We start from the raw sequence: 27469 nt of genomic DNA, 5'->3' as shown, positions 1-27469 counted from the left end.
TTGAAGTTCTTGATGATTTAGGTGCAATCTTACTGGCAGCAATATCCTTGCCTATGAAGCACTTGATGACGGCACATATTTCCTTGCAGGTAACCATGGTAGACAGAGGAAGAGCAATGATTCCAAGCACCACCCTCCTTTTGAAGCTTCCAGTCTGTTATTCAAACTCAATCAGCATGACAGAGTGATCTCCAGCCTTGTCCTCGTCAACACTCACACATGTGTTAGCGAGAGAATCACTGACATGATGTCAGCTGGTCCTTTTGTGGCAGGGCTGAAATGCATTGGAAATGTTTTTGGGGGATTCAGTTTATTTGCATGGCAAAGAGGGACTTTGCAAGTAATTGTAATTCATCTGATCACTCTTCATAACATTCTGGAATATATGCAAATTGCCATCATACAAACTGAGGCAGCAGACTTTGTTAAAATTAATATTTGTGTCATTCTCAAAACTTTTGGCCACGACTGTACAGTAAGCAGGTGTCTCCTGTTCTGACATTGCAAATCTGTTCCTCTTCCTTTTGTTATATCAGTTCGGTTTCCTTCTATAGAGAAACGCACTCACTTGTACTCTGACACACTCAGGTGTGCGTGTGAATGTGTGTGTATGTGTTATTGCGTCAGTCTGTTAGCTGCAGAGCAGGGATTATGAAACTGCATCCTGACGAATGCATTAAAGAACTGGGAAATATACAGCCGTGTGTGTGAATAAAAAGGCTGTGTATGTTGCAGCTGTAGGGCAATGCTGACGAACACACAGTAACTCGGGTAGGGCAATGCTGACGAACACACAGTAACTCGGGTAGGGCAATGCTGACGAACACACAGTAACTCGGGTAGGGCAATGCTGAGGAACACACAGTAACTCGGGTAGGGCAATGCTGACGAACACACAGTAACTCGGGTAGGGCAATGCTGAGGAACACACAGTAACTCGGGTAGGGCAATGCTGACGAACACACAGTAACTCGGGTAGGGCAATGCTGACGAACACACAGTAACTCGGGTAGGGCAATGCTGACGAACACACAGTAACTCGGGTAGGGAAATGCTGACGAACACACAGTAACTCGGGTAGGGCAATGCTGACGTACACACAGTAACTCAGGTCGTGTGTGTCCTGTGATAGTTTCCATAAGAAAAAAAGGGCAAGACACAATAACTGCATTAGCGTTTGTGGGTGGACATGAAGTTAGTGATGTGTGTGTGTGTGTGTGTGTATTCCTCTTCCTGCTCATAAAGGGTTAGGTGACTCGGGTTACAGACATTTTATCCATTACCATGACTTCAGCACCTGATAAATAGATGGGAGACAAGATACACAGAGATACAAAACAAACATTCAAACTCTCTCTCTCTCTCTCTGTCCAGGAGATGAAGAAGGAGGTGAAGAGAGCGGCGGGTCCTAAATCTGATTTGTCCAATGGCAGTACAAGCCCTGTACCTGAGCCTGACCTACGACCAGCCAGGAAAGGTACCCCCCCTTCACACACACACACACACATCCTTAGGTAGATTAATGTCCCCATGCTCATACACAGATCCTATTAGAGTGATAGGGATTAGCGTGAGGTTATCCTTTGTCCTTCACACACACATGCACACATTCCTGGTACTACCGTTCACTAAAGGAATTATTCACAATATTAACAGTACTATATATATACATACAGTTGAAGTCGGAAGTTTACATACACTTAGGTTGGAGTCATTAAAACTCCACACATTTCTTGATAACAAACTATAGTTTAGGCAAGTCGGTTAGGACATCTACTTTGTGCCTGACACAAGTAATTTTTTCCAACAATTGTTTACAGACTGATTATTTCACCTATAATTCACTGTATCACAATTCCAGTGGGTCAGAAGTTTACATACACTATGTTGACTGTACCTTTTAAACAGCTTGGAAAATTCCAGAAAATGATGTCATGGCTTTAGAAGCTTCTGATATGCTAATTAACATTATTTGAGTCAATTTGAGGTGTACCTGTGGATGTATTTTAAGGCCTACCTTCAAACTCAGTGCCTCTTTGCTTAACATCATGGGAAAATCTAAATAAATCATCCAAGACTTCAGAAAAAAATACCCCTCAGGCAGGAGACGCGTTCTGCCTCCTAGAGAACGTACTTTGGTGCGAAAAGTGCAAATCAATCCCAGAACAACAGCAAAGGACCTTGTGAAGATGCTGGAGGAAACTGGTACAAAAGTATCTATATCCACAGTAAAACAAGTCCTATATCGGCATAACCTGAAAGGCCGCTCAGCAAGGAAGAAGCCACTGCTCCAAAACCACCACAAAAAAAGCCAGACTACGGTTTGCAGCTGCACATGGGGACAAAGATCATACTTTTTGGAGAAATGTCCTCTGGTCTGATGAAACAAAAATAGAACTGTTTGGCCATAATGACCATCGTTATGTTTGGAGGAAAAAGGGGGAGGCTTGCAAGCCGAAGAACACCATCCCAACCGTGAAGCACGGGGGTGGCAGCATCATGTTGTGGAGGTGCTTTGCTGCAGGAGGGACTGGTGCACTTCACAAAATAGATGGCATCATGAGGAAAGGAAAATTATGTGGATATATTGAAGCAACATCTCAAGACATCAGCCAGGAAGTTAAAGCTTGGTCGCAAATGGGTCTTCCAAATGGACAATGACCCCAAGCATACTTCCAAAGTTGTGGCAAAATGGCTTAAGGACAGCAAAGTCAATGTATTGGAGTGGCCATCACAAAGCCCTGACCTCAATCCTATAGAACATTTGCGGGCAGAAATGAAAAGGCGTGTGCAAGCAAGGAGGCCTACAAACCTGCCTCAGTTACACCAGAATGGGCCAAAATGTACCCATTGTTGGAAGCTTGTGGAAGGCTACCCGAAATGTTTGACCCAAGTTAAACCATTTAAAGGCAATGCTACCAAATACTACTTGAGTGTATGTAAACTTCTGACCCACTGGGAATGTGATGAAAGAAAGAAATACTGAATTAAATACTATTACTACTAATACTACTCTACTAATACTAATACTACTCTACTATTATTCTGACATTTCACATTCTTAAAATAAAGTGGTGATCCTAACTGACCTCTGACAGGGAATTTTTACTAGGATTAAATGTCAGGAATTGTTTAACTGAGTTTAAATGTATTTGGCTATGGTGTATGTAAACTTCCGACTTCAACGGTATACAGTACCAGTCAAGAGGACACACCTACTGATTCCAGGGTTTTTCTTTATTTTTTACTATTTTCTACATTGTAGAATACTAGTGAAGACAAACTATGAAATAACACATGGATTCATGTAGTAACCAAAAAAAGTGTTAAACAAATAAATAAATAAATTATATTTGATATTCTTCAAAGTAGCCACCCTTTGCCTTGAATGCACACTCTTGGCATTCTCTCAACCAGCTTATTGAGGTAGTCACCTGGAATGCATTTTAGTTAACAGGTGTGCCTTGTTAAAAGTTAATTTGTGGAATTTCTTTCCTTCTTAATGCAATCAGTTGTGTTGTGAGAAGGTAGGGGTGGTATACAGAGGATCGCTTTATTTGGTAAAAGACCAAGTCCATATTATGGTAAGAACAGCTCAAACAAAGCAAAGAGAAATGACATTCCATCATTACTTTTAAGACATGAAGGTCAGTCAATCCAGAAAATGTCAAGAACTTTGAAGGTTTCTTCAAGTGCAGTCTCAAAAACCATGAAGCGCTTTGATGAAACTGTCTCTCATGAGGACCGCCACAGGAAAGGAAGACCCAGAGTTACCTCTGCTGCAGAGGATAAATTCATTAGATTTAACTGCACCTCATTTTGCAGCCCAGATAAATGCTTCACAGATTTCAAGTATCAGACACATCTCAACATCAACTGTTCAGGGGAGACTGTATCAGTCCTTCATAGTCGAATTGCTGCAAAGAAACCATTACTAAAGGACACCAATAAGAAGAAGAGACTTGCTTGGGCCAAGAAACACAAGCAATGGACATTGGATCAGTGGAAATCTGTCCTTTGGTCTGATGATTCCAAATTTGAGATGTTTTGTTCCAACAGCTGTGTCTTTGTGAGATGCAAAGTAGGTGAATGGATGATCCCTGCATCCCTCTGGTTGGAGCAAAAAATCTCAAATTTGGACTCATCAGACCAAAGGACAAATTTCCACTGGTAATGAACTTATCCTCTGCCGCAGAGGTAACTTTGGCTCTTCCATTCCTGTGGCGGTCCTCAGAGAGCCAGTTTCATCATAGTGCTTGATGGTTTCTGCGACTGCACTTGAAGAAACTTTCAAAATTCTTGAAATTTTCCGTATACTGACCTTCATGTCTTAAAGTAATTTCTCTTTTCTTTTTTGAGCTGTTCTTGCCATAATATGGACTTGGTCTTTTACCAAATAAAGCTGTCTTCTGTATAGCACCCCTACCTTGTCACATCACAACTGATTGGCTCAAATTCATTAAGAAGGAAAGAAATTCTACAAATTACCTTTTAAGAAAGCACACCTGTTAATTGAAATGCATTCCAGGTGGCTACGTCATTAAGCTGGTTGATAGAATGCCAAGAGTGTGTAAAGCTGTCATCAAGGCAAAAGGTGGCTGTTGAAGAATCTCAAATATAAAATATATTGTTTAACACTTTTTTGGTTACTACATGATTCCATATGTGTTATTTCATAGTGTTGATGTATTCACTATTATTCTACAATGTAGAAAATAGTAAAAATAAAGAAAAACCCTTGAATGAGTAGGTGTTCTAAAACTTTTGACCGGTAGTGTGTGTGTATATATATGTATTTATAATGTTAGTACGTGTGCAGTGGGCAACAAATAATATTTGTGAACATAATAAATAGTTAAATAATATACGTGTGTGTGTGTGTGTGTGTGTGTGTTCCAGGAGATCAGACCCCCCAGAGGAGGTGTAAGGCTTCTTTCAGCTATGTTCCCCAGAACGAGGATGAGTTAGAGCTGAAGATAGGAGATGTCATCCACATACTGGGGGAGGTGAGAGGGGGGGCTGACATACTGGGGGAGGTGAGAGGGGGGGCTGACATACTGGGGGAGGTGAGAGGGGAGGCTGACATACTGGGGGAGGTGAGAGGGGAGGCTGACATACTGGGGGAGGTGAGAGGGGAGGCTGACATACTGGGGGAGGTGAGAGGGGAGGCTGACATACTGGGGGAGGTGAGAGGGGAGGCTGACATACTGGGGGAGGTGAGAGGGGAGGCTGACATACTGAGGAAGGTGAGAGGGGAGGCTGACATACTGGGGGAGGTGAGAGGGGGGGCTGACATACTGGGGGAGGTGAGAGGGGGGGCTGACATACTGGGGGAGGTGAGAGGGGAGGCTGACATACTGGGGGAGGTGAGAGGGGAGGCTGACATACTGGGGGAGGTGAGAGGGGAGGCTGACATACTGGGGGAGGTGAGAGGGGAGGCTGACATACTGGGGGAGGTGAGAGGGGAGGCTGACATACTGGGGGAGGTGAGAGGGGAGGCTGACATACTGGGGGAGGTGAGAGGGGAGGCTGACATACTGGGGGAGGTGAGAGGGGAGGCTGACATACTGAGGAAGGTGAGAGGGGTGGCTGACATACTGGGGGAGGTGAGAGGGGAGGCTGACATACTGGGGGAGATGAGAGGGGAGGCTGACATACAGGGGGAGGTGAGGCTGACATACAGGGGGAGGGGAGGCTGACATACTGGGGGAGGTGAGCGGGGAGGCTGACATACAGGGGGAGGGGAGAGGGGAGGCTGACACGGGGAGGTGAGAGGGGAGGCTGACATACTGGGGGAGGTGAGAGGGGAGGCTGACATACTGGGGGAGGTGAGAGGGGAGGCTGACATACTGGGTGAGGTGAGAGGGGAGGCTGACATACTGGGGGAAGTGAGAGGGGAGGCTGACACACTGGGGGAGGTGAGAGGGGAGGCTGACACACTGGGGGAGGTGAGCGGGGAGGCTGACATACAGGGGGAGGTGAGCGGGGAGGCTGACATACTGGGGGAGGTGAGAGGGGAGGCTGACACACAGGGGGAGGTGAGCGGGGAGGCTGACATACAGGGGGAGTTGAGAGTGGAGGCTGACACACAGGGGGAGGTGAGAGGGGATGCTGACACACTGGGGTAGATGAGAGGGGAGGGCTGACATACTGGGGGAGTTGAGAGGGGAGGCTGACATACTGGGGGAGGTGAGCGGGGAGGCTGACACACAGGAGGAGGTGAGAGGGGGGGCTGACATACTGGGGGAGGTGAGAGGGGGGGCTGACATACTGGGGGAGGTGAGAGGGGAGGCTGACACAGGGGGAGGTGAGAGGGGAGGCTGACATACTGGGGGAGGTGAGAGGGGGGGCTGACATACTGGGGGAGGGGAGGCTGACATACTGGGGGAGGTGAGCAGGGAGGCTGACATACTGGGGGAGGTGAGCAGGGAGGCTGAAATACTGGGGGAGGTGAGCAGGGAGGCTGACATACTGGGGGAGGTGAGAGGGGAGGCTCACTGTGTGTTTGGGTGTGTGTCGTTTTCAACTTTTTCTTTACTGTAGTAACTTCCCCCTCTGGTGGCCACATGACAGATCTGTTAAACCACATTATAATACTGCAGTGACCCTGTGTTCACAGTCATGTATATTAGCTCCTCCACGGGAGCTAGCTGTCTTACACCATGGAGAACATGCAGGGCTCCCGACCAGAACCTTGTGCTTTCAATTTTCATCTTCAGACAACTTCACTCTCCCTTCCTGATGCATTACAATATTGACTTGTGTGTTCAGGTGGAGGAGGGCTGGTGGGAGGGCAGTCTGAACGGTATGACAGGGATGTTTCATGTGTTCAGGTGGAGGAGGGCTGGTGGTAGGGCAGTCTGAATGGTATGACAGAGATGTTTCATGTGTTCAGGTGGAGGAGGGCTGGTGGGAGGGCAGTCTGAACGGTATGACAGGGATGTTTCATGTGTTCAGGTGGAGGAGGGCTGGTGGGAGGGCAGTCTGAACAGTATGACAGGGATGTTTCATGTGTTCAGGTGGAGGAGGGCTGGTGGGAGGGCAGTCTGAATGGTATGACAGGGATGTTTCATGTGTTCAGGTGGAGGAGGGCTGGTGGGAGGGCAGTCTGAATGGTATGACAGAGATGTTCCATGTGTTCAGGTGGAGGAGGGCTGGTGGGAGGGCAGTCTGAACAGTATGACAGGGATGTTTCATGTGTTCAGGTGGAGGAGGGCTGGTGGCTTGGCAGTCTGAACGGTATGACAGGGATGTTTCATGTGTTCAGGTGGAGGAGGGCTGGTGGGAGGGCAGTCTGAACGGTATGACAGGGATGTTTCATGTGTTCAGGTGGAGGAGGGCTGGTGGCAAGGCAGTCTGAACGGTAAGACAGGGATGTTTCCCTCCAACTTCACCATAGAGCTGGAGGACACGCCCCCTTCACTAGACACATCCACTAGATCATCACAAGAGGAGCTACGCAGCAACAAGACCAGTGAGTCACACACTCATCATAGCCATGCACATGCACAAACCATCACTAACTAGGTTTCCATCCAATTGGTAACAGATTTTCATGCAAATATTCTAAAATCTGCATAAAGTAAATATGCATTTTCCCACCAGTGGTGTGTTTCCACCAAGAGACATGTTACGGATAAAAATCAGTGCGTGATGAGGTAGTGCACACAACATTTACTTTTTGCCTTATATTTTCACATACCGAATAAAAATTCTTAAATTCAATGTGTTTCTATCGCATTTTCAACTCTACTCCAGCCAACAGCTCGCAGATACAGTGCGGGCAGACTGTGAGGGTTGTCTAGTCTACATGATGAGATGATTATGGATTTCTATTTGTCAAATGGCAGTCAAGCATCAATCATGTCACCAGAATAAGACCCTCAAGCTCATTACCGTGCACTTTCACCACCCTGCGAAATTCATCATAACGTATTTCATCTGTAGTCTAATAAACTGCATGGTTTCCCGACGAGTCGTAGTGGGAGGACCACACAACATGTCATCCATCGCAGGACTCCAAGCTGACTTCTATATGATGGTTGTTATATCAATGCGTATAATTCATTTCACCACCTTGTCTAGTGGATTTAGTTTAGTTGACATTTGGAAAGTTTTCCGTCAGGCCTGTCGTGACATATTTTTATCCAACGTGTACTTTTACACACATAAAAAGGTTGAACGGAAACCTGGTTACTGATCAAATGTTTTTTATATGCATGAAATGGCAGATCAATATTCATATGATGTAACAGAATTAAAGAACATTGTTACATGATTCTGCTGAACTCAACATGGTTTCTAATCAATTGTTAGCATAAATAGTAATTGTGTGTGTGTGTGTGTGTGTGTGTGTGTGTGTGTAGGTAAAGACAGTCCAGGCAGCGAGAGTGACGGAGGAGAGAGTCGCTCTGACAGTGGAGAGATTCAACCCAAGAAGGTGTGTGTGTAGTTTAATAACAGTTTCATGATAAGTGTAGAACAGTATTGTCGTGGTAACTATAGTGGTGGTAACGTGTGTCTCCAGGTTCGAGGGTTTGGGTTCGGTGACATCTTTAAAGACCAGCCCATCAGACTGAGACCTGCATCTGGAGACATGGACACGGAGGGAGAGAAGGTGATGCACGCACACAAACTTAAAGGGATAGTTCAGGCAGAATCTATATTTGGGTGGAATAACCCTTACCTTGAGTTGTCTGAAGGCCCATAGTGACAGAATCCACAATAGTCCAGCTGTTTAAATTTATGAATTTAGATTATCCTAATTATGTAAGCTCCTAGCTATGGCAGAAGGAAACAATGGACTATTGTGGATTCTGTCACTATGGGCCTTCAGACACAACCCAAATATAGATTCTGCCTGAACTATCCCTTGAATGGTGCATACAGATGTAGGATTTTAATTTGAGATAGTTTGCTAAAGCATGAAAATAATTGTTCAGCAGCAGGAAATGTGAATTATTATATGGATTATAATTCATGGACATTTTTCTTTAGGGTAAATCATGTCTGACATTTTTAAAGGGAAAATCACAAATGTTTGGAAGCCTTTTTAACCCTGAAATACACTACAAAATAATTTCCCAAACTCGGTCCTTGGAACCACAAAGGTGTACATTTAGTTTTCCCCCTAGCACTACACAGCTGATTCAAATAATCAACTAATCATCAAGCTTTGATCATTTGAATCAGCTGTGTAGTGTTAGGGCAAAAACCAAAACGTGCACCCCTTGGGGTCCCAAGGACCGAGTTTGGGAAACGCTGCACGGCAAGTTACACGTAAACACGATGTCAGTGTTTACGTGTAAATGGGAGGAAGGAAGTCCATTCCAGGCTCCTCCTCTTCCTGTCTTTCAGTTTCAGGAAGTACCTCGTATTATATCACACACACCGTTCAATGATGAAGGCATGTGAGAGCGCTCTACAGGGAGTAATGGAGGGAGGGAGGGAGGGAGGGAGGGAGGGAGAGGCAGTAGAGGTTTTTACCTACATGTACACACACACACACACACACACAGACACACACACTGAGTCACTGTGGCTGGCAGGGCTGATATAGCAGGGCTGTGTCTAGAACCACAGGACTAGGGTAAGACAAGCCTACATCTCTCCTTTTCTCTCTCTCTTCACTTTGTTCTCTCGCTCTCTCTCTTTCTCACTTTGTTCTCTCTCCCTCTCTTCACTTTGCTCTCTCTCTCTCTTCACTTTGTTCTCTCCTCTCTCTCTCTCTCTCTCTTTCTCTCTTCAGTTTGTTCTCTCGCTCTCTCTTCACTTCTCTCCCTCTCCACTTTGTTCTCTCTCCTTTTTTCTCCCTCTCTCTCTTCACTTTGTCCTCTCTCTCTATCTCTTCACTTTGTTCTCTCTCTTCACTTTGTTCTCTCTCTTCACTTTGTTCTCTCACTTCACTTTGTTCTCCCTCTCTCACTTCACTTTGTTCTCTCTCTCTCTCACTTTGTTCTCTCTCACACTTCACTTTGTTCTCTCCCACTTCACTTTGTTCTCTCTCACTTCACTTTGTTCTCTCTCACTTCACTTTGTTCTCTCTCACTTCACTTTGTTCTCTCTCACTTCACTTTGTTCTCTCTCACTTCACGTTGTTCTCTCTCACTTCACTTTGTTCTCTCTCTCTCTCACTTTGTTCTCTCTCTCTCTCTCACTTTGTTCTCTCTCACTTTGTTCTCTCTCTCACTTCACTTTGTTCTCTCTCTCTCTCTCACTTCACTTTGTTCTCTCTCTCTCTCTCACTTCACTTTGTTCTCTCTCTCTCTCTCACTTCACTTTGTTCTCTCTCTCTCTCTCACTTCACTTTGTTCTCTCTCTCTCTCTCACTTCACTTTGTTCTCTCTCTCTCTCTCTCACTCTCTCACTTCACTTTGTTCTCTCTCTCTCTCTCACTTCACTTTTCTCTCTCTCTCTCTCACTTCACTTTGTTCTCTCTCTTCACTTTGTTCTCTCACTTCACTTTGTTCTCCCTCTCTCACTTCACTTTGTTCTCTCTCTCTCACTTTGTTCTCTCTCTCTCTCACTTTGTTCTCTCTCTCTCTCACTTTGTTCTCTCTCTCTCTCACTTTGTTCTCTCTCTCACTTCACTTTGTTCTCTCTCACTTCACTTTGTTCTCTCTCACTTCACTTTGTTCTCTATCACTTCACTTTGTTCTCTCTCACTTCACTTTGTTCTCTCTCTCTCTCACTTTGTTCTCTCTCTCACTTCACTTTGTTCTCTCTCACTTCACTTTGTTCTCTCTCACTTCACTTTGTTCTCTCTCTCTCACTTTGTTCTCTCTCTCTCTCTCACTTTGTTCTCTCTCTCACTTTGTTCTCTCTCTCTCTCTTACTTTGTTTTCTCTCTCACTTTGTTCTCTCTCTCACTTCACTTTGTTCTCTCTCTCTCTCACTTCACTTTGTTCTCTCTCTCTCTCTCTCTCACTTCACTTTGTTCTCTCTCTCTCACACTCTCTCACTTCACTTTGTTCTCTCTCTCTCTCTCTCTCTCTCTCTCTCTCACTTCACTTTGTTCTCTCTCTCTCTCACTTCACTTTGTTCTCTCTCTCTCTCACTTCACTTTGTTCTCTCTCTCTCTCACTTCACTTTGTTCTCTCTCTCTCTCTCACTTCACTTTGTTCTCTCTCTCTCACTTCACTTTGTTCTCTCTCTCTCTCTTCACTTTGTTCTCTCTCTCTCTTCACTTCACTTTGTTCTCTCTCTCTCTCTCTCACTTCACTTTGTTCTCTCTCTCTCCCTCACTTCACTTTGTTCTCTCTCTCACTTCACTTTGTTCTCTCTCTCTCTTCACTTTGTTCTCTCTCTCTCTTCACTTTGTTCTCTCTCTCTCTCTCTCTCTCGCTCTCTTCACTTCACTTTGTTCTCTCTCTCTTCACTTCACTTTGTTCTCTCTCTCTCTTCACTTCACTTTGTTCTCTCTCTCTCTTCACTTTGTTCTCTCTTTCTCTTCTCTTCACTTTGTTCTCTCTCTCTCTTCACTTCACTTTGTTCTCTCTCTCTCTTCACTTCACTTTGTTCTCTCTCTCTCTTCACTTCACTTTGTTCTCTCTCTCTCTTCACTTCACTTTGTTCTCTCTTTCTCTTCACTTTGTTCTCTCTCTCTCTTCACTTCACTTTGTTCTCTCTCTCTCTTCACTTCACTTTGTTCTCTCTTTCTCTTCACTTAGTTCTCTCTCTCCCTCCCTCTCTTTTCAATTTGCTCTCTCTTGTCACTTTGTTCTCTCTCCTTTTCTCTCTCGCTCTCTCGCTCACTCTCTTTCTCTCTCTCTTCACTTTGTTCTCTCTCCTTTTCTCTCTCTCTTCACTTTGTTCTCTCTCTCTCTCCCCCCCCCACTCTATTCACTTTACTCTCTCTCCTTCTGTCTCTCTTTCTCTCTTCACTTTGTTCTCTCTCCTTTTCACTTGTCACACACTCGTTGTATTACAATGGAGTCTGATTTATAACGGAACTGTGTGGATGATGGCAGGGTCATGTTTGGTTTAGGGTATGTCTTGTGTAGTGTTTGTTGTGTATGAGTATATTAAACAGTGTCAGCGTGTGTATGCGTGTGATAATCAATTTTGTGTGTGTGTGTGTGTGTGAGAGTTTGGGTACGTGTCAGGCTGTGTGTGCGTTTGCTGTTGTGTGTACGATATTTTGCAGAGAGAGAGGTAGGAAGTTGTGGAGGGAGAGGGAACTGGGACTGGAGGGAGGGAGGGAGGGGGAGAGAGAGGCAGGGGGGAGAGAAAGGGGGAGAGGAGTTGGGATGTTCTTCTGAGTGTGAAACAGAGAAGTGTGTGTGTTTGAAACAGACCGGGCTCTGTGTGTGTGTGTGTGACAGACAGAGCCCAGTCTGTCCGGAATTGATCGCAAATGGAGTATTCTGGGAATGTAGTTTCCTGTGTGTTTCCCTCTTCTCCTCTAGACACAGGTTAGGAAATCACCCTCTGTTTCCCTGGAAACCATGAAGGCAGAACCTGAACGCATGGTGAAAGGTGAGAGGGAGGGGCCTGGGTTCTTCTAGACAGTCTCTCACTTCCTGTTTCACACCTAGAATAAGATAAAGATTCACACCTGCTTAGTCTCTTGATTTACTTTAATATACCTGAGTTTTGGGATTCAACGTGAGTGTCTGTATTTTGATTGGTTCCCAGGCCGTGAGCTGTGTAAGGTCATCTTCCCGTACGACGCCCATAACGAAGATGAGCTGTCAATGAAAGAGGGAGAGATTGTCACCATAATCAACAGGGTGTGTGTGTCTAACCTCTGAGTGTCCATGCATGCGGTTGTGCATGTGTGTGTCAGGTTTGGGGTTAATTCCACAAATTCAATTCCATTTAAATTCCCTCTACCTGTAAATTCCAAATTCCATTTAATTCAAATTCTGGAGTAAATTCTTTATTTGAAGTGCATTAAATCCAATAACGGGGAGATGTATAAATATTGAATTCCAATTCAAGTAGCTCTTTCTACTCTTACCCGTATACGGGTTGAAAATGGCAGATTTGGGCACTAATAAGCACCTAAGTTGGAACACTGTGGCTATACAGTAACATGCTATACATGATGTCAGAGCTCTGGCTCTTCCGTTCACAGCGCTGTGTGGATTTTGACTGACAGCCGTTTTGAACTTGAGCACCGCACGCCAAGAAGTTGCTCCCATCCCTCCTGCTAACTGGGCAACCTTTGCACATTTTTGGTCTGAGGGAAATTATGTAAATGAAAAAGGACTATATATTTTGAAAGATGAGACGTTGAGGATTATAATAAATACCGCTTTGATGTCATACAAGCAAGTCAAACACCTGTGAGTCCTGAACAGGAGGAGCCTATACGGACCCGAATACACACCTTTCTATACACACCAAAGACTATTCCATCTCATATTGTATTTTATAACTTAGCTAGTCATGTTGGCAATAGAACAGACCTTCAAGTGATGCCCACCTGACCCAGATCGCACCTACCCCAAATATATCCAGAACATTTTCAGATTTCTTTATCAACAAATGCAGCAAAAAGTCCAGTAAATGTAAAATGATCACACAGTCAACAGTGTAATGTTTGGATTCAGTCTTGTCAGGTGAACTGTTGTGTCCTCACCTGAATGACCAGTTCCTGAAGGACATTGCAGAACGGCGTAAAGTTCTGTATCCAATTGTCAAGGAAACTAGATTAAAAGGAAACGAGTAGCTTTCGTCGTCAATAAACTATATATTGATAACCAGTTGTTCAGAGACACAAAGACTACTCCATGGATATTTTTAAAATGACAAAGTTCTTATAGACGAGGAAAATAATGAAACACAATTCTATCCCGATTATGGATTGAAATAATACAATAACAAATATAGCTTTTCTATACATCTTGAAATATAACTAACTGGAACACAAAAGCACTAATTCAACATAGTGAAGATAAAAGCTCAGTAAACAGAAGGCACAGTATGTGTGGATGGGGGAGTGTGTGTTATTGTGTTATGTTTGGGGAAGTGTGGCATTGAGTGAGAAAGGTAATGGTTGCATATCCCAGAACCAATGTATTTCTGTGAGCAGTGGGTGTGAGGGAGCTTTCAATGTTGTTCAGATGATGGATATACTTTTAGAATGAATTCTACGTCTTATTTATTTATTTATGATCCTATATTGATGGAACGGTCCACAACCCTATACCCTAGACACCCACCTGAATGACCCAGATACTAAGGACAAGTCCCTAACTGTTTTATGGGCCTGCTGTAAGCGGTATGTATACAGCCAAAATGTGGTCAGAGACCGAGAGCAGCACTGCTCCCTAAAGATTCTGAGGCTGCTTGGCTGGGTTGGTCCTGCAAAGCCAAAGCCCCCTAAAGGGAGAGCATACTATACAAGGAAATTCTCAAAGCTGCTAATGAGAACCTTGACGACCTTGTACCTAGCTGGTGGGGATTCCGGTGGGGTGCCCCCACCCAGGCAGTGGCAGTGCTGGCAACACTAGCTGCAGTAACCCATGGGGAGGGGGTCACACTCGGACATTCAGAGAGGGGGTATATTATTATGGCCCTGGTGGTACAAAATCAAAAGTCTGACTGCATGGAGATGCTTGGGAATTATGGTCAATACGGGGGACCGTGTTTCAGGGAAAGGGGTACATTTGACCTCCCATCATCTAGGACATGACAATGGTTCATAAAATCTCCCCATTTCTGCACAGTCTTGCAGGGCTCTGGGATGGTGGAACTGTTGAGAATGTGAGCCTATGGTTGTGTGGGGGGAAAGGGTTGAGTGTGTGTGTGTGTGTGTGTGTGTGTGTGTGTGTGTGTGTGTGTGTGTGTGTGTGTGTGTGTGTGTGTGTGTGTGTGTGTGTGTGTGTGTGTGTGTGTGTGTGTGTGTGTGTGTGTGTGTGTGTGTGTGTGTGTGTGTGTGTGTGTGTGTGTCCCACAACTGTTGCGAAGGAGTGAAAGATGTTAGGGACAATATAGGATGATTCACAATAATTGTTCGCTAATATAATAATTGCTTGTAATAATGTAATTTTGGTAATGGTGAGACTGGTGAGAGGTAATTATTTGCATAAATTGCCTACATTACTACAAATATTAATAGCTAATTATGGAAAATAAGAAACAGGATTTTAAAAAAAGATATTTTTTGATGGCTATATATAATACAAATCGAGGTGAGGGCGATGGAAATGCATTTGGCGGTTGATCTACTGTTCTGTAAATGGCACTGTGGGGTCGGGGGTGGTCTACCGGGCATTGGGATGACAACCCAACTCGGGATGGGGAGGGCTTTTAGTGGGGACCAATTGGAGGTTTACTTAGTAGCAATACAAATATCATGGTACAGCTATATAGACACTCAATCATCATGTTACTTTTTATTGTACGTTTACAAACATATATTTTGACAAATAGAATTGAAAGTTGTGTCTCATTATGGTAAATGGTGAAATAAGTATAGCCAGTTACAATTGTAATGGTTTAGCAGATAATAAGAAAAGACAGTATTTACCTGGCTAAAAGAGAAGGAATATAATATCTATTGTTTACAGGAAACTCATTCAACAATTTTAGATGAAGTTTTGTGGAAAAAGGACTTGGGGGGGGGGGTATATTTCTCCCAGGGGCAAAGAAATTCAAAAGGGGTGATGGTTTTAAATAACAGTCATTTTGATCCAAATGTGCAAATAGTTCAAACAGATCCTCAAGGTAGATGGATGATTTTAAATATGTTATTGGACAATAAACAGATATGGCTTATTAACCTATACGGTCCGAATAATGATGATCCAAGCTTCTTTGAAAATATATATAAGAATGTATCAACTCTACAAGCAACACTAGACTATATTATTATGGTGGGAGATTTTAATACGGTCTTAAATAGCTCTATGGACCAGAAAGGAAATCACACTACAAACTATCCCTCTCAGGCACTTAAGGAAATCACACTACAAACTATCACCCTCAGGCACTTAGCGAAGTCATGAATGTCATGGATATATTGGAATTAGTGGATATATGGAGACTTAAATACCCTTACCTAGTGAGATATACATGGTGGAGGCTTAATCAAGCTAGTCGCCTTGACTACTTTCTTATGTCATTCTCTCTGGCACCAAAAGTTTAAAAAGTGTTGATAGGGGACAGAATGCGGTCAGATCATCACATAATTGGCATATATATTACTCTTACAGAATTTCCACGTGGGCGAGGATATTGGAAATTTAATCAAAGCCTACTGGATGATAAATTGTTTAGAACTAGGACAGAAGAATTTATAACGGACTTTTTCAAACATAACATAGGTACAGCAGATCCCCTTATTGTATGGGACTGTTTTAAATGGGCCTTTAGAGGCCATGCAATTCAGTACTCATCTATAAAACAATAGCAATTTAGATCAAGAGTCCATATTAACAAAGGAAACTGAAGGACTAACAGTACAGTTAGATAGCAATAAAAACTGTACCATAGAGGCACAGAATAAGTTAGAGGATAAACAAAAAGAAATGCAGGAACTTATTCAAGAAAGATCCCGTGTAATATATTATAAAAATAAAGCGAACTGGATGAAAAAATATTTTTCAATCTTCAATATAGAAATGCTACCAACATTGTTTTTATTGAAACTTGTTACAAATGACATGCCAGATTCACCAAATTATATTTTGAAAGAGGAAGAGAAGTACTTTAAGAATATGTTTTCGTTTCAGTCTCCTCCATCTCTACTAACCGAAGCTAATTGTATGTATTTTTTTCCTATTAATAATGTAAAAGGAACATCTGTACAGAAAGACTCATGTGAAGGCCAAATTACAGAGGAAAACTTCTTGGTGTAATTAAAGCCTTTAAAGGCTGGGAAAACTCCAGGGCTGGATGGCATACCAGTGGAAGTACCGTAAACCAAACCGTTAAAAGAGATATATTCAGAGGACCATTATTAGCATGTTTTAATCACTATTATATAAATGGTAGATTATCAGACACGCTACAAGAATGTTTAAAATCATTATTACTGAAACAGGACCCAAGTAGTATATGTAAAGATCCAGTACATTTAAAAAAAGTGGAGGCCTCTTACACTTCAGTGTTGTGATGCGAAAATCCTAGCAAAATAGATCATTTATTTTGGTTTTGTCCATATGTAGCTCGTTTTTGGTCACAGGTACAGGAATGGTTGAAGAATTGCAACATTTGCCTAGAACTAACGCTGCAGATAGCAATACTGGGTGATTTGAAAAGTCATAGTCAATCAATCAATGATATAATAATTATTTTAGCCAAAACAATCTGTAGAAGCTATGAGAATAGAAAGGTTCAATTTGTTTGTGAAGTATCACAGCACAGTTGAAAAATATATGGCAAATAGAAATCCAAAATGGATGGTGTTAAGAGATAGATGGGAGGGGTTGAATGGAGCTGAAGGGTGGGACTAATAACAAGATAACCAATGTAAAACATACGGGGTCTGTAGAATGTATATAGGTTCATACATTTTGTGAAATAGCACAGTTACAAATATAAATCAAACTGGATGGACATCAGAGAAAGAGGAAGGACTAAAAACCAACAAAATATAACTACTGTAAAATAGATAGTTGTAAAATGTGTATAAGCTGTATAAACCGAATGTAGAAGCCTAAGTGTTATTGTTTATTAGTTTATTCCAATTGGGGGAAGGGTGGTAGGGTTTGTGGGGAATAATAAAGGTATATTCTAAAAAAAAAAGTATGTATATCTATATAGGTATGAATATGTATGCATATGTATGAATATGTATGAATATGTATGCATATGTGTATATAAATGGACATATATATTTACCCCAAAAATATATGGGCGATCGGAAATGATGCAGACAATTACATTGATGGAAGCAACAATCTTTCCGCAATATTAAGCTGATCCTCCCCTAAAATGAAAAATAAATCATAATAATAATAATCCCATAATATCCTAACTTTTCCCTTTCAATTTCCGCCATGTTTATACATATGCTTTTCATATTTCTTCTGTAAGAAACATTTCAATTTAGGCCCTATCCATATAGGGCCCATTCAATTCCCATTCAATTCCAAAGATGAAATGCTTTTACAATTCCAATTAAATTCAAACAGTCCAATTACAATTCCAATTAAATTCAAACAGTCCAATTACAATTCCATAACTGGAAGATTGTTTTGTATTCAACATAAATGCTCCCCTTCATGAGTGAATTCAAAAATGTAATTGCAATTTCAAATGACATTTTAATTGACCCCAACCCCGGTGTGTATTGTGCTTGGGTTGTATCCAGACTGTCCTTCTCTCACGTTGGAATTGACTGTATTACCAGTTTGGTACACGAGGGGGCACCAAAATACCCATTGGGCATCTTTCACCAGAATGCTAACAAAGTTAGCACAACTAAAGGTGAATTTCCATGGAGGCTGCTAGCTAAATATGCTAACGAGAGCAAATGAAAATAAAGTAAAAAGATCAAATGCATAAGAAATATATTGCTGCGTTTGGTAAACACAGATCTAACTTGCTTCTTATTGTAATTTCTAATTTTGCTTCAGTTGCGCTTCTCCACTCGGATGAGAATTCACGAACTGGCATTCTATCAGCAGACAGCGCTGTGACTGATGTGGAACTACTTTTCTCTGGTACTTTTCTTGGTGTAGCCAGCCTATTTTTTTCCGGTAAAATACAAGATTAACTTTAAGCGAAACATTAGGAAATGTAGCTGGTTACATTCTTTATATGATAAACATTAGAAATATGATGGCCATGCATAATTTTTTGCTTTTTCACTGTAAACTCATTTACTTGTGTGGCTGCCAGCCAATTAGCATCGCACTTCTCTAGTCATCTGATGACAATAAAGCTGTTTTCTGCCGAATGTGGTGCACTGATGTATTTTCTGTGAAGGGAAACTATAGCTGCACGTCCCTGATCACTCTATTGTAGCAACAAAAACACTGTTGACTTTCAATATAAACCGTGACCCCTGTCAATACTCAGCTGGACTCACAAACACGTGACTGGCTCAACTGTTGTGGGGCACTACGTTAAGCTTCCTAATGTAAGATAATGTGACAGGTGAAATGAAGAATGTGATCTGCTTTATCTCCTAATGTATTGCACAAGTTGACTGCAGGTATTTACTTAAAGTAGCTACAAATATTCAAATTATTGAAATAGTTTCAACGGTATTGAAAAGCCATCCCATGGCTATTTCCAAATACCCTGGTATAGAGTTTATACGGTATACCGCCCAAGCCTAGCGTGTTTAACCTGTGTATGTGGATTCTGTGTGTTGTAGGACTGTGCTGACACGGGGTGGTGGATGGGGGAGATAGGGGGGAGAAAGGGAGTCTTCCCTGATAACTTTGTCAAGCTGTTAATACCTGATGTAGAGAAAGAGGTAAGACGCGCAAATATCATTTGATTTGTACTGTTAATATGGTGTTCAAGGAATGACATTCCATGAGAGCAAAATCACTTAGTGTTTTTTTGTGTGCGTTTGCAGAGACCAAAGAAGCCGCCTCCCCCCAGCGTCCCTTCGGGTAAACACACCACAGGTAAACCTCCATCTCCTCTCTCCACAGGTAAACCTCCATTTCCTCTCTCCACAGGTAATCCGCCATCTCCTCTCTCCACAGGTAATGCCCCATCTCCTCTCTCCACAGGTAATGCCCCATCTCCTCTCTCCACAGGTAATCCTCCATCTCCTCTCTCCACAGGTAATCCCCCATCTCCTCTCTCCACAGGTAGTCCCCCCATCTCCTCTCTCCACAGGTAATCCCCCCATCTCCTCTCTCCACAGGTAATCCCCCCATCTCCTCTCTCCACAGGTAATCCCCCCCATCTCCTCTCTCCACAGGTAATCCCCCCCATCTCCTCTCTCCACAGGTAATCCCCCCATCTCCTCTCTCCACAGGTAATCCCCCCATCTCCTCTCTTCACAGGTAATCCCCCCATCTCCTCTCTCCACAGGTAATCCCCCCATCTCCTCTCTCCACAGGTAATCCCCCCATCTCCTCTCTCCACAGGTAATCCCCCCCATCTCCTCTCTCCACAGGTAATCCCCCCCATCTCCTCTCTCCACAGGTAATCCCCCCATCTCCTCTCTCCACAGGTAATCCCCCCATCTCCTCTCTCCACAGGTAATCCCCCCATCTCCTCTCTCCACAGGTAATCCCCCCATCTCCTCTCTCCACAGGTAATCCCCCCATCTCCTCTCTCCACAGGTAATCCGCCATCTCCTCTCTCCACAGGTAATGCCCCATCTCCTCTCTCCACAGGTAATGCCCCATCTCCTCTCTCCACAGGTAATCCTCCATCTCCTCTCTCCACAGGTAATCCTCCATCTCCTCTCTCCACAGGTAATCCTCCATCTCCTCTCTCCACAGGTAATCCTCCATCTCCTCTCTCCACAGGTAATCATCCATCTCCTCTCTCCACAGGTAATCCCCCATCTCCTCTCTCCACAGGTAATCCCCCCATCTCCTCTCTCCACAGGTAATCCCCCCATATCCTCTCTCCACAGGTAATCCCCCCATCTCCTCTCTCCACAGGTAATCCCCCCATCTCCTCTCTCCACAGGTAATGCCCCATCTCCTCTCTCCACAGGTAATGCCCCATCTCCTCTCTCCACAGGTAATCCCCCATCTCCCCTCTCCACAGGTAATGCCCCATCTCCTCTCTCCACAGGTAATCCCCCATCTCCTCTCTCCACAGGTAATCCGCCATCTCCTCTCTCCACAGGTAATGCCCCATCTCCCCTCTCCACAGGTAATCCCCCATTGTCACTGATACCGTTTTGTGCTCGTCTCAATCATCTCTCTATCTCGGTCTCTGCTCTTCTCTGTTTTGTGTTAGTGTGTGTAAGGGAGAGAGATAGAAACTAGGAGCAATGGTGGTAATTAAACAGGCATATAACCAAATGGTGATAAATAAACAGGGAGAGAACCAAAGATAGAGATATCTATAGGGAAGAGTGTCAATAATGTCACCCTCAGTTGATCGCTGACCCCTATGTGACCTGTAGATAAAAAGTCAGAGGTCAGGAAGGTACCCCCGGAGCGCCCAGAACACATGCCTCACAGACCACCTGACGACAACAAAGGTACTACAGTACTACTACAGTAATACTATAAAAAAAGCTACTAACTCTGCCTCACAGATCTGATGACAACAGAGGTACTACTACTACCATTACTATACTACACTATTCCACAATCATCTACAATGCCTGCTTCGGCTTGCTGCAGCCTGACTACTACCCTATATGGCCCTATTCAGCCTGCCTGCCTTAACACTCTTCACCTCTTCAGCTGGCTCACACCTCACCTCTACACTGTGTGTGTGTGTGCGCGCGCATGTGACATCCCCACTTATCCTGTCCGTATACGTGTATGTGTTTGTGTGTGTTTGTGTGTAGGTGAGGAGGTGAAGGTTGGAGAGATCCCTAAGCCCGCCCTTCCGTCCATCCCTCCAAAAAAAAAACACCCACCAAAGACAAGCTCCTCCCACCTCCCTCCCCGAGGCCCAGACAGACCTGAGAGACCTCCTTCTGTACCGTCAGTACATACACATACACATACACACACACACACACACACACACACACACACACTAAAGTTGTCAACTGGTCTGCCTGTTCAGGTGTGAGAGCCCTAAGTCTGAGGGTGGGGCTGTGACTCCAGATCCTGCCTCTGACATGTCAAAAGACATTGGTGAGTTTGACTGAGAGGACAAAGGGCAGACCTGGGGCAGTTTGACAGTTATGTGACAGGACACTAGTCCAATCAGAGTAGGGACTTGGCTGACTTAAGAGACAGAGAGGTTTGAATATGAAAGAAGATCCTCAGTTCTCTCTCTCTCTCTCTCTCTGTCCATATGTGAGGAATTAGCTGCCCTAGGCTTCATATTGGTCAGGGAACTGTGTGTTTGTTTGTGTCTGTTCTCTGGTAAGATGTTATGTTATGTGTTACTGTGGATTGACAATATAATGTGTGTCTGTGTGTAGATGTGGTTTATTTGGACTCGCTATTCTTGTCTAGAGAGAAACTAAGCCATCCCACTGCAATGCGACCAAGAGTCCTCATCCGCAGACCACGCTCCTTGATCATCAGCACAGTAAGTGTACGCACACGCACACTCTTTTCTTTAACATGTCTGGGTGACACCTCTCTCCTCTTCTCTCTCGCAGTCTTCTCTGTCCAGTATTGACCTGCTGGACTCTCCTGCGGTAGAGGAGCAGAGAAGGGGGAAGGACAGAGAAAAGGAGGAGCTGCAGGACTCCTTGTGTCCTAGAACAGTAGATGTCTCTCAGAGGAAAGCACTTCCCACCATCACTGTAAGAATTTGTTGATATTAAATGTGTTTAATTACATTTTAGCAGTGAATCAGAGTATATTGTGTGTAGTATACTGTGTGTGTTTGTGTATTCCCGGACCATCAAGTTGGCTTGCGAAAAATAAAAAGGATTTCTGGTTTATTAATTAACCTAGACCTGTGTATGAGTTGCTGGTTGAAACAATAGAATCAATCCATGCCCATTTCAAGCATATCTTCCTAAAAAGTTCCTTAAAAGTTATTTCCAAACATTTAAGTAAGTTAGCTGGCTAACTCATGAATCCTGATTTGTGACATACCCCACAGGTACCTGACAGTAAGGGTGTGCTGCCACCCAAGCCTGCTGTCCTTCACCCACCGTCGACAGAAGGCTTAGCCCTCCGTCCTATAAGCCCCTCCCCTTCATACGCAAAACCCACCTCTTCATGTATAAGCCCCTCCCCTGAGCCCAGGCCGACACCCACCCTGGAGGAGCTAAGGGGACAACTGAGAGAGCTGAGAGCCTCTGTAGAACTGCTGAAGAGCCAACACAGGTGTGTGTGTTTGTTTGTTTGTTTGTTTGTTTAGTTTAATAGTGTGAGTGACTGGTGTCTTTGTCCCAGGCAGGAGATGAAGCAGTTGTCCAGTGACCTGGACGAGGAGAAGAGGTTCCGCCTTACTATGCAGGTGAACACATCTAGTGCTGAACAACATTCATTTACCGCTGCTACATTTTTCATCTTAGCTATACATTACATTTAGTGTTTGTCTTTTTCAGATGGAGGTGGAGAAGATTAAGAGGAGTTTATTTAAATGACTTTTCACCCGCATGTTGATGACGTCACCTCACGCTGGAGCCAGAGTGTTACATCATCCCGGGGCAGAGTTCAGACGAACTAGTTTGTGCCAGAAATCAACATCAATGACAGACGATTCCAATCCCCTCTTGTCTGTTTGTGTTGAAATGGCTTGCTTATTTTTTTGTTTCCTGCTATCTGATTGGAGTGTTCTGGATCAAGGGCATAGCCTCACTAGTACTCTGACACCACGCTACTCAAAATACCTGGAACACCTTCACCTGCTGTTAGTGTGTGTGTGTGTGAGCATACAAGGTTTCTATGGCAACCCCGCACTGTGGCCTTCCTTCCTGTTTTAGATGTCTTTCTTTCTGATGACATAAAGACAGTTTCTGGACTTCATATCTCCAGGAAAGTGAAACAGACTTTTATATTCCAGTGTTCTAAAGATGAAGATTATGGATGTGTGCCGATTTTAATCAAATAAAAAAACCTCAACCAACCTGTCACCCTTGTGGTAGGGAGAGCCACAGTATCAGTTACTCTGTCTCAGGCTACCTTACCTACCCAAACATACACACACATTTAATTTGACCTTTATTTAACTGGGCAAGTCAGTTAAGAACAAATTCTTATTTTCATTGATGGCTTAGGAACAGTGGGTTAACTGCCTTGTTCAGGGGTAGAACGACTGGTTTTTACCTTGTCGGCTCGGGAATTCGATCTTGCGACCTTTCGGTTACTAGTCCAACGCTCTAACCACTACCTGCCACCCCACATGTGTTTGTGTGTGTCTGTGCCCCTCCACTGCTCTTTACTCTGTTGATTCAGATAATTAGTCTGGTTGAACATCAGAGCGCTGGACACACACACATTCCTCAACACACATGCAAGCTGACGTTTTCTTGCTTGTATAAACTGCTGTGTGTGTTGTAGACAAGTAGGTTACCATCTCTGTCTCATCAGGTAGTGTGTGCATGTTGTTTTGATTAAAGACGCAGATCGCATGCGACAGTTCAAGAATGTCCTCAGGCGGTGGACACAACTCAGCTTGGCTGTCTGGGGGTGTCAGATCAGAGGACAGACAGTTGATTATATATGGCTCTGAAGGAGATGACTGCCGGTTTACGATCCCGTTACCAATTGTGCTATTGTGTATGTTTTTTCGCGTTATTTGTGACTTATTTTGTACATAATGTTTCTGCCACCGTGTCTTATGACCGAAAAGAGCTTCTTGATATCAGGGCAGCGATTACTCACCCTGTACTGGAGGTATTCCTCTTCAACGAGTCGGACCGGAAGGATTTACTTCGGACGCCCGACAGGGCCCTCATCCCCGTCATTCGCAGGAGGAAAAGACGGAGATATCGAGGACGATGGTCCTGGTGCCTTGTAAGGATCCGTTGCAGAGAGGGTCAACTACCTTTACCATCGGTCCCATTAGCCAACGTACAATCAATCAATAATAAAATAGACGCATTATGAGCACGTATATCCTACCAAAAGGACATTAAAAACTGTAATATCTTATGTTTCACTGAGTCGTGGCTGAACGACGATGATTAACATACAAGCTGGCGGGTTTTAAGCTTTTTCAGCAGGACAGAACAGCGGCTTCTGGAAGGACAAGGGGCTGCGACCTATGTATATTTGTAAACAACAGCTGGTGCATGAAATCTAAGGAAGTCTTGATGTTTTGCTCCCCTGAGGTAGAGTATCTCATGATAAGCTGTAGATCACACTATTTACAGAGAGAGTTTACAACTATATTTTTCGTAGCTGTCTACATACCACCAACAGACCGATGCTGGCACTAAGTCCGCACTCAATGAGCTGTATACGGCCATAAGCAAACAGGAAAACACTCATCCATAGGCGGCGCTGCTAGTGGCCAGGGACTTTAATGCAGGGTAACTTAAATCCGTTCTACCTAATCTCTACCAGTATGTTAAAGGTGCAACCAGAGGGGGAAAAAACTCTGGATCACCTTAACTCCATACACAGAGACACGTACAAAGCTCTCCCTTGCCCTCCATTTGTCAAATCTGTCCATAATTCTATCCTCCTGATTTCTGCTTACAAGCAAAAACTAAACAGGAAGCACCAGTGACTCGGTCAATAAGAAATGGTCAGATGCTAAGCTACAGGACTGTTTTGCTATCACGGACTGGAATATGTTCCGGGATTCCTCCGATGGCATTGAGTACACCCAATCAGTCACTGGCTTCATCAATAAGTGCATCGATGACGTCGTCCCCACAGTGACCATACGTACATACCCAACCAGAAGCCATGCATTACAGGCAACATCCACACTGAGTTAAAGGGTAGAGCTGCCGCTTTCAAGGAGCGGGACTCTAACCTGGAAGTTTATATGAAATCCCGCTATACCCACCAACGAACCATCAAACAGGAAAAGCGTCAATGCAGGACTAAGATTGAATCGTACTAAGGGCTTGCAAACTATTACAGACTACAAAGGGAAGCACAGCCGCGAGCTGCCCAGTGACACAAACCTACCAGATGAGCTAAATTACTTCTATGCTCGCTTCAAGGCAAGTAACACTGAAATATGCATGAGAGCACCAGCTGTTCCGGATGGCTGTGTGATCACGCTCTCCGTATCCGATTTGAGTAAGACCTTTAAACAGGCCAAACGGATTACCAGGACATGTACTCCGAGCATGCACTGACCAACTGGCAAGTGTCTTCACTGACATTTTTCACCAGTCCCTGACTGAGTTTGTAATACTAGATTAAAAAACATGAGCTGGCGCACACCCAGAAAATTATTTTGTGTGGAGGTGCTGACTAACGGCAAATAAACTATAAACTATCAAAATAAAGAAAGTCGCACGCTCCATATATAAACTCCCAACAATTTTATATACCAATGATTCGGCATCACTGTGCCTTCCTCAGGGTAATGTCATGAATACTTGAACCAGGTTATGTAGACAATAGTGAAGGGTGTGTCATAATGATTAAGTTTATTAAAATTAATTTGTGAAACTTTAAAAAAAAATGTTTATGGCATATTAAATATATTACGCTATTGTTATCATATAGAAACATGATTGAATATTATACATCATATTAGCATCAACATACAAATGAAGTCGGAAGTTTACATACACTTAGGTTACATTTTTCAACCACTCCACAAATTTATCGTTAACAAACTATAGTTTTGGCAAGTCGGTTAGGAAATCTACTTTGTGCATGACACAAATCATTTTTCAAACAATTGTTTACAGACAGATTATTTCACTTTTAATTCACTGTGTCACAATTTCAGTGGGTCAGAAGTTTACATACACTAAGTTGACTGTGCCTTTAAACAGCTTGGAAAATTCCAGAAAATGATGTCGTGGCTTTAGAAGCTTCTGATAGGCTAATTGACATCATTTGAGTCAATTGGAGGTGTACCTGTGGATGTATTTCAAGGCCAACCTTCAAACAATACCATGCAAGTATAAACACCACGCAGCTGTCATACCGCTCAGGAAGGAGAGGTGTTCTATCTCCTAGTGATTATTGTACATTGGTGTGAAAAGTGCAAATTTATGACCGTTGTAAAACCTGCGGTGGGAAAGAGAGTGAGAGAGGGGGGGAAGCCACGATATACATCCAAAAGGGAAACGTCGTGAGTCGTGACAGTAATATGAGATCTATATGTAAAACATTTACATTTTACATTTTAGTCATTTATTTCTCTGAGAGTGAGGTGAATAAATAGCATTTTGCAAAAAATAAATGGTCATTTAGCAGATGCTCTTATCCAGACCGACTTCCAGTTAGTGCATCCATCTTAAGATGGCTAGGTGAGACAACCACATCACAGTCAAATTAACAATGCACCATCATTCCATTCCAGCTAAACAATGGACATGTAGAATTTAGATTTGTTTTTCAATCTAAATACCATGAATAAAAAAATATGAGAACAGTAATATTTTACACACACACAAAAGTACAATAAGCATTCATTTATTATGAAAAAACTGAAATGTAAAAAAATGTGTGGATATAGTGTTTTGGAATTAAACTATTCAAGTCTAAATCAAGGGTCTTCATGTAGAATTGTAATTATCCTGATCAAGCACATTGTGTGTGTTTGTGTGTTTACAGTGGTTCCTCCTTTGAAAGTTGCGAGCTTACACCGCGGGACTTAGAGGTACACAGCGTCACGGTTTCATTGCTCCAGACCACCGCAAGGGGGAGTTAGAGCACTCATTATGCATTTGGGTCCAAAGGTGTTCATATGACCAATCATATCGAGTGGTTCCAATGACGAATTTGACGTGAGCCATCCGTCTCTGGTGACTTTCTTCAGCGAAGATGGCTGACAAAACATTACGGTGGAAGCAAATGTAAGT

At 43.4% G+C, this 27469-nt stretch overlaps 1 protein-coding gene across 3 annotated transcripts in view; it reads left to right on the top strand.

Moving 5' to 3' along the window:
- The window catches only part of LOC139366957 (SH3 domain-containing kinase-binding protein 1-like), a 34522-nt gene extending 9902 nt beyond the window's left edge, over positions 1-24620 (top strand). Inside the window, exons 3-19 of one of the 3 annotated variants that reach the window (XM_071104756.1) lie at positions 1375-1477; positions 4900-5006; positions 7330-7474; positions 8367-8440; positions 8528-8617; positions 12408-12477; positions 12637-12731; positions 19277-19378; positions 19484-19535; positions 21005-21082; positions 21398-21536; positions 21622-21692; positions 21986-22095; positions 22169-22315; positions 22621-22847; positions 22917-22980; positions 23072-24620. In XM_071104756.1, the coding sequence (XP_070960857.1) occupies positions 1375-1477; positions 4900-5006; positions 7330-7474; positions 8367-8440; positions 8528-8617; positions 12408-12477; positions 12637-12731; positions 19277-19378; positions 19484-19535; positions 21005-21082; positions 21398-21536; positions 21622-21692; positions 21986-22095; positions 22169-22315; positions 22621-22847; positions 22917-22980; positions 23072-23110 (1713 nt within the window). In that variant the 3' untranslated portion in view covers positions 23111-24620. The remainder of the gene's footprint in view (positions 1-1374; positions 1478-4899; positions 5007-7329; positions 7475-8366; positions 8441-8527; positions 8618-12407; positions 12478-12636; positions 12732-19276; positions 19379-19483; positions 19536-21004; positions 21083-21397; positions 21537-21621; positions 21693-21985; positions 22096-22168; positions 22316-22620; positions 22848-22916; positions 22981-23071) is intronic. The other 2 variants (XM_071104757.1, XM_071104758.1) reach the window with 2 other exon arrangements.
- Positions 24621-27469: the final 2849 nt, after the last annotated feature.

The sequence above is a fragment of the Oncorhynchus clarkii genome, chromosome 15 (genome assembly GCF_045791955.1).
Source record: "Oncorhynchus clarkii lewisi isolate Uvic-CL-2024 chromosome 15, UVic_Ocla_1.0, whole genome shotgun sequence".
Classification (NCBI taxonomy): domain Eukaryota; kingdom Metazoa; phylum Chordata; class Actinopteri; order Salmoniformes; family Salmonidae; genus Oncorhynchus; species Oncorhynchus clarkii.
Note: the sequence above shows the minus strand (reverse complement) of the source record. Positions and strands in the feature narration are given on the sequence as shown.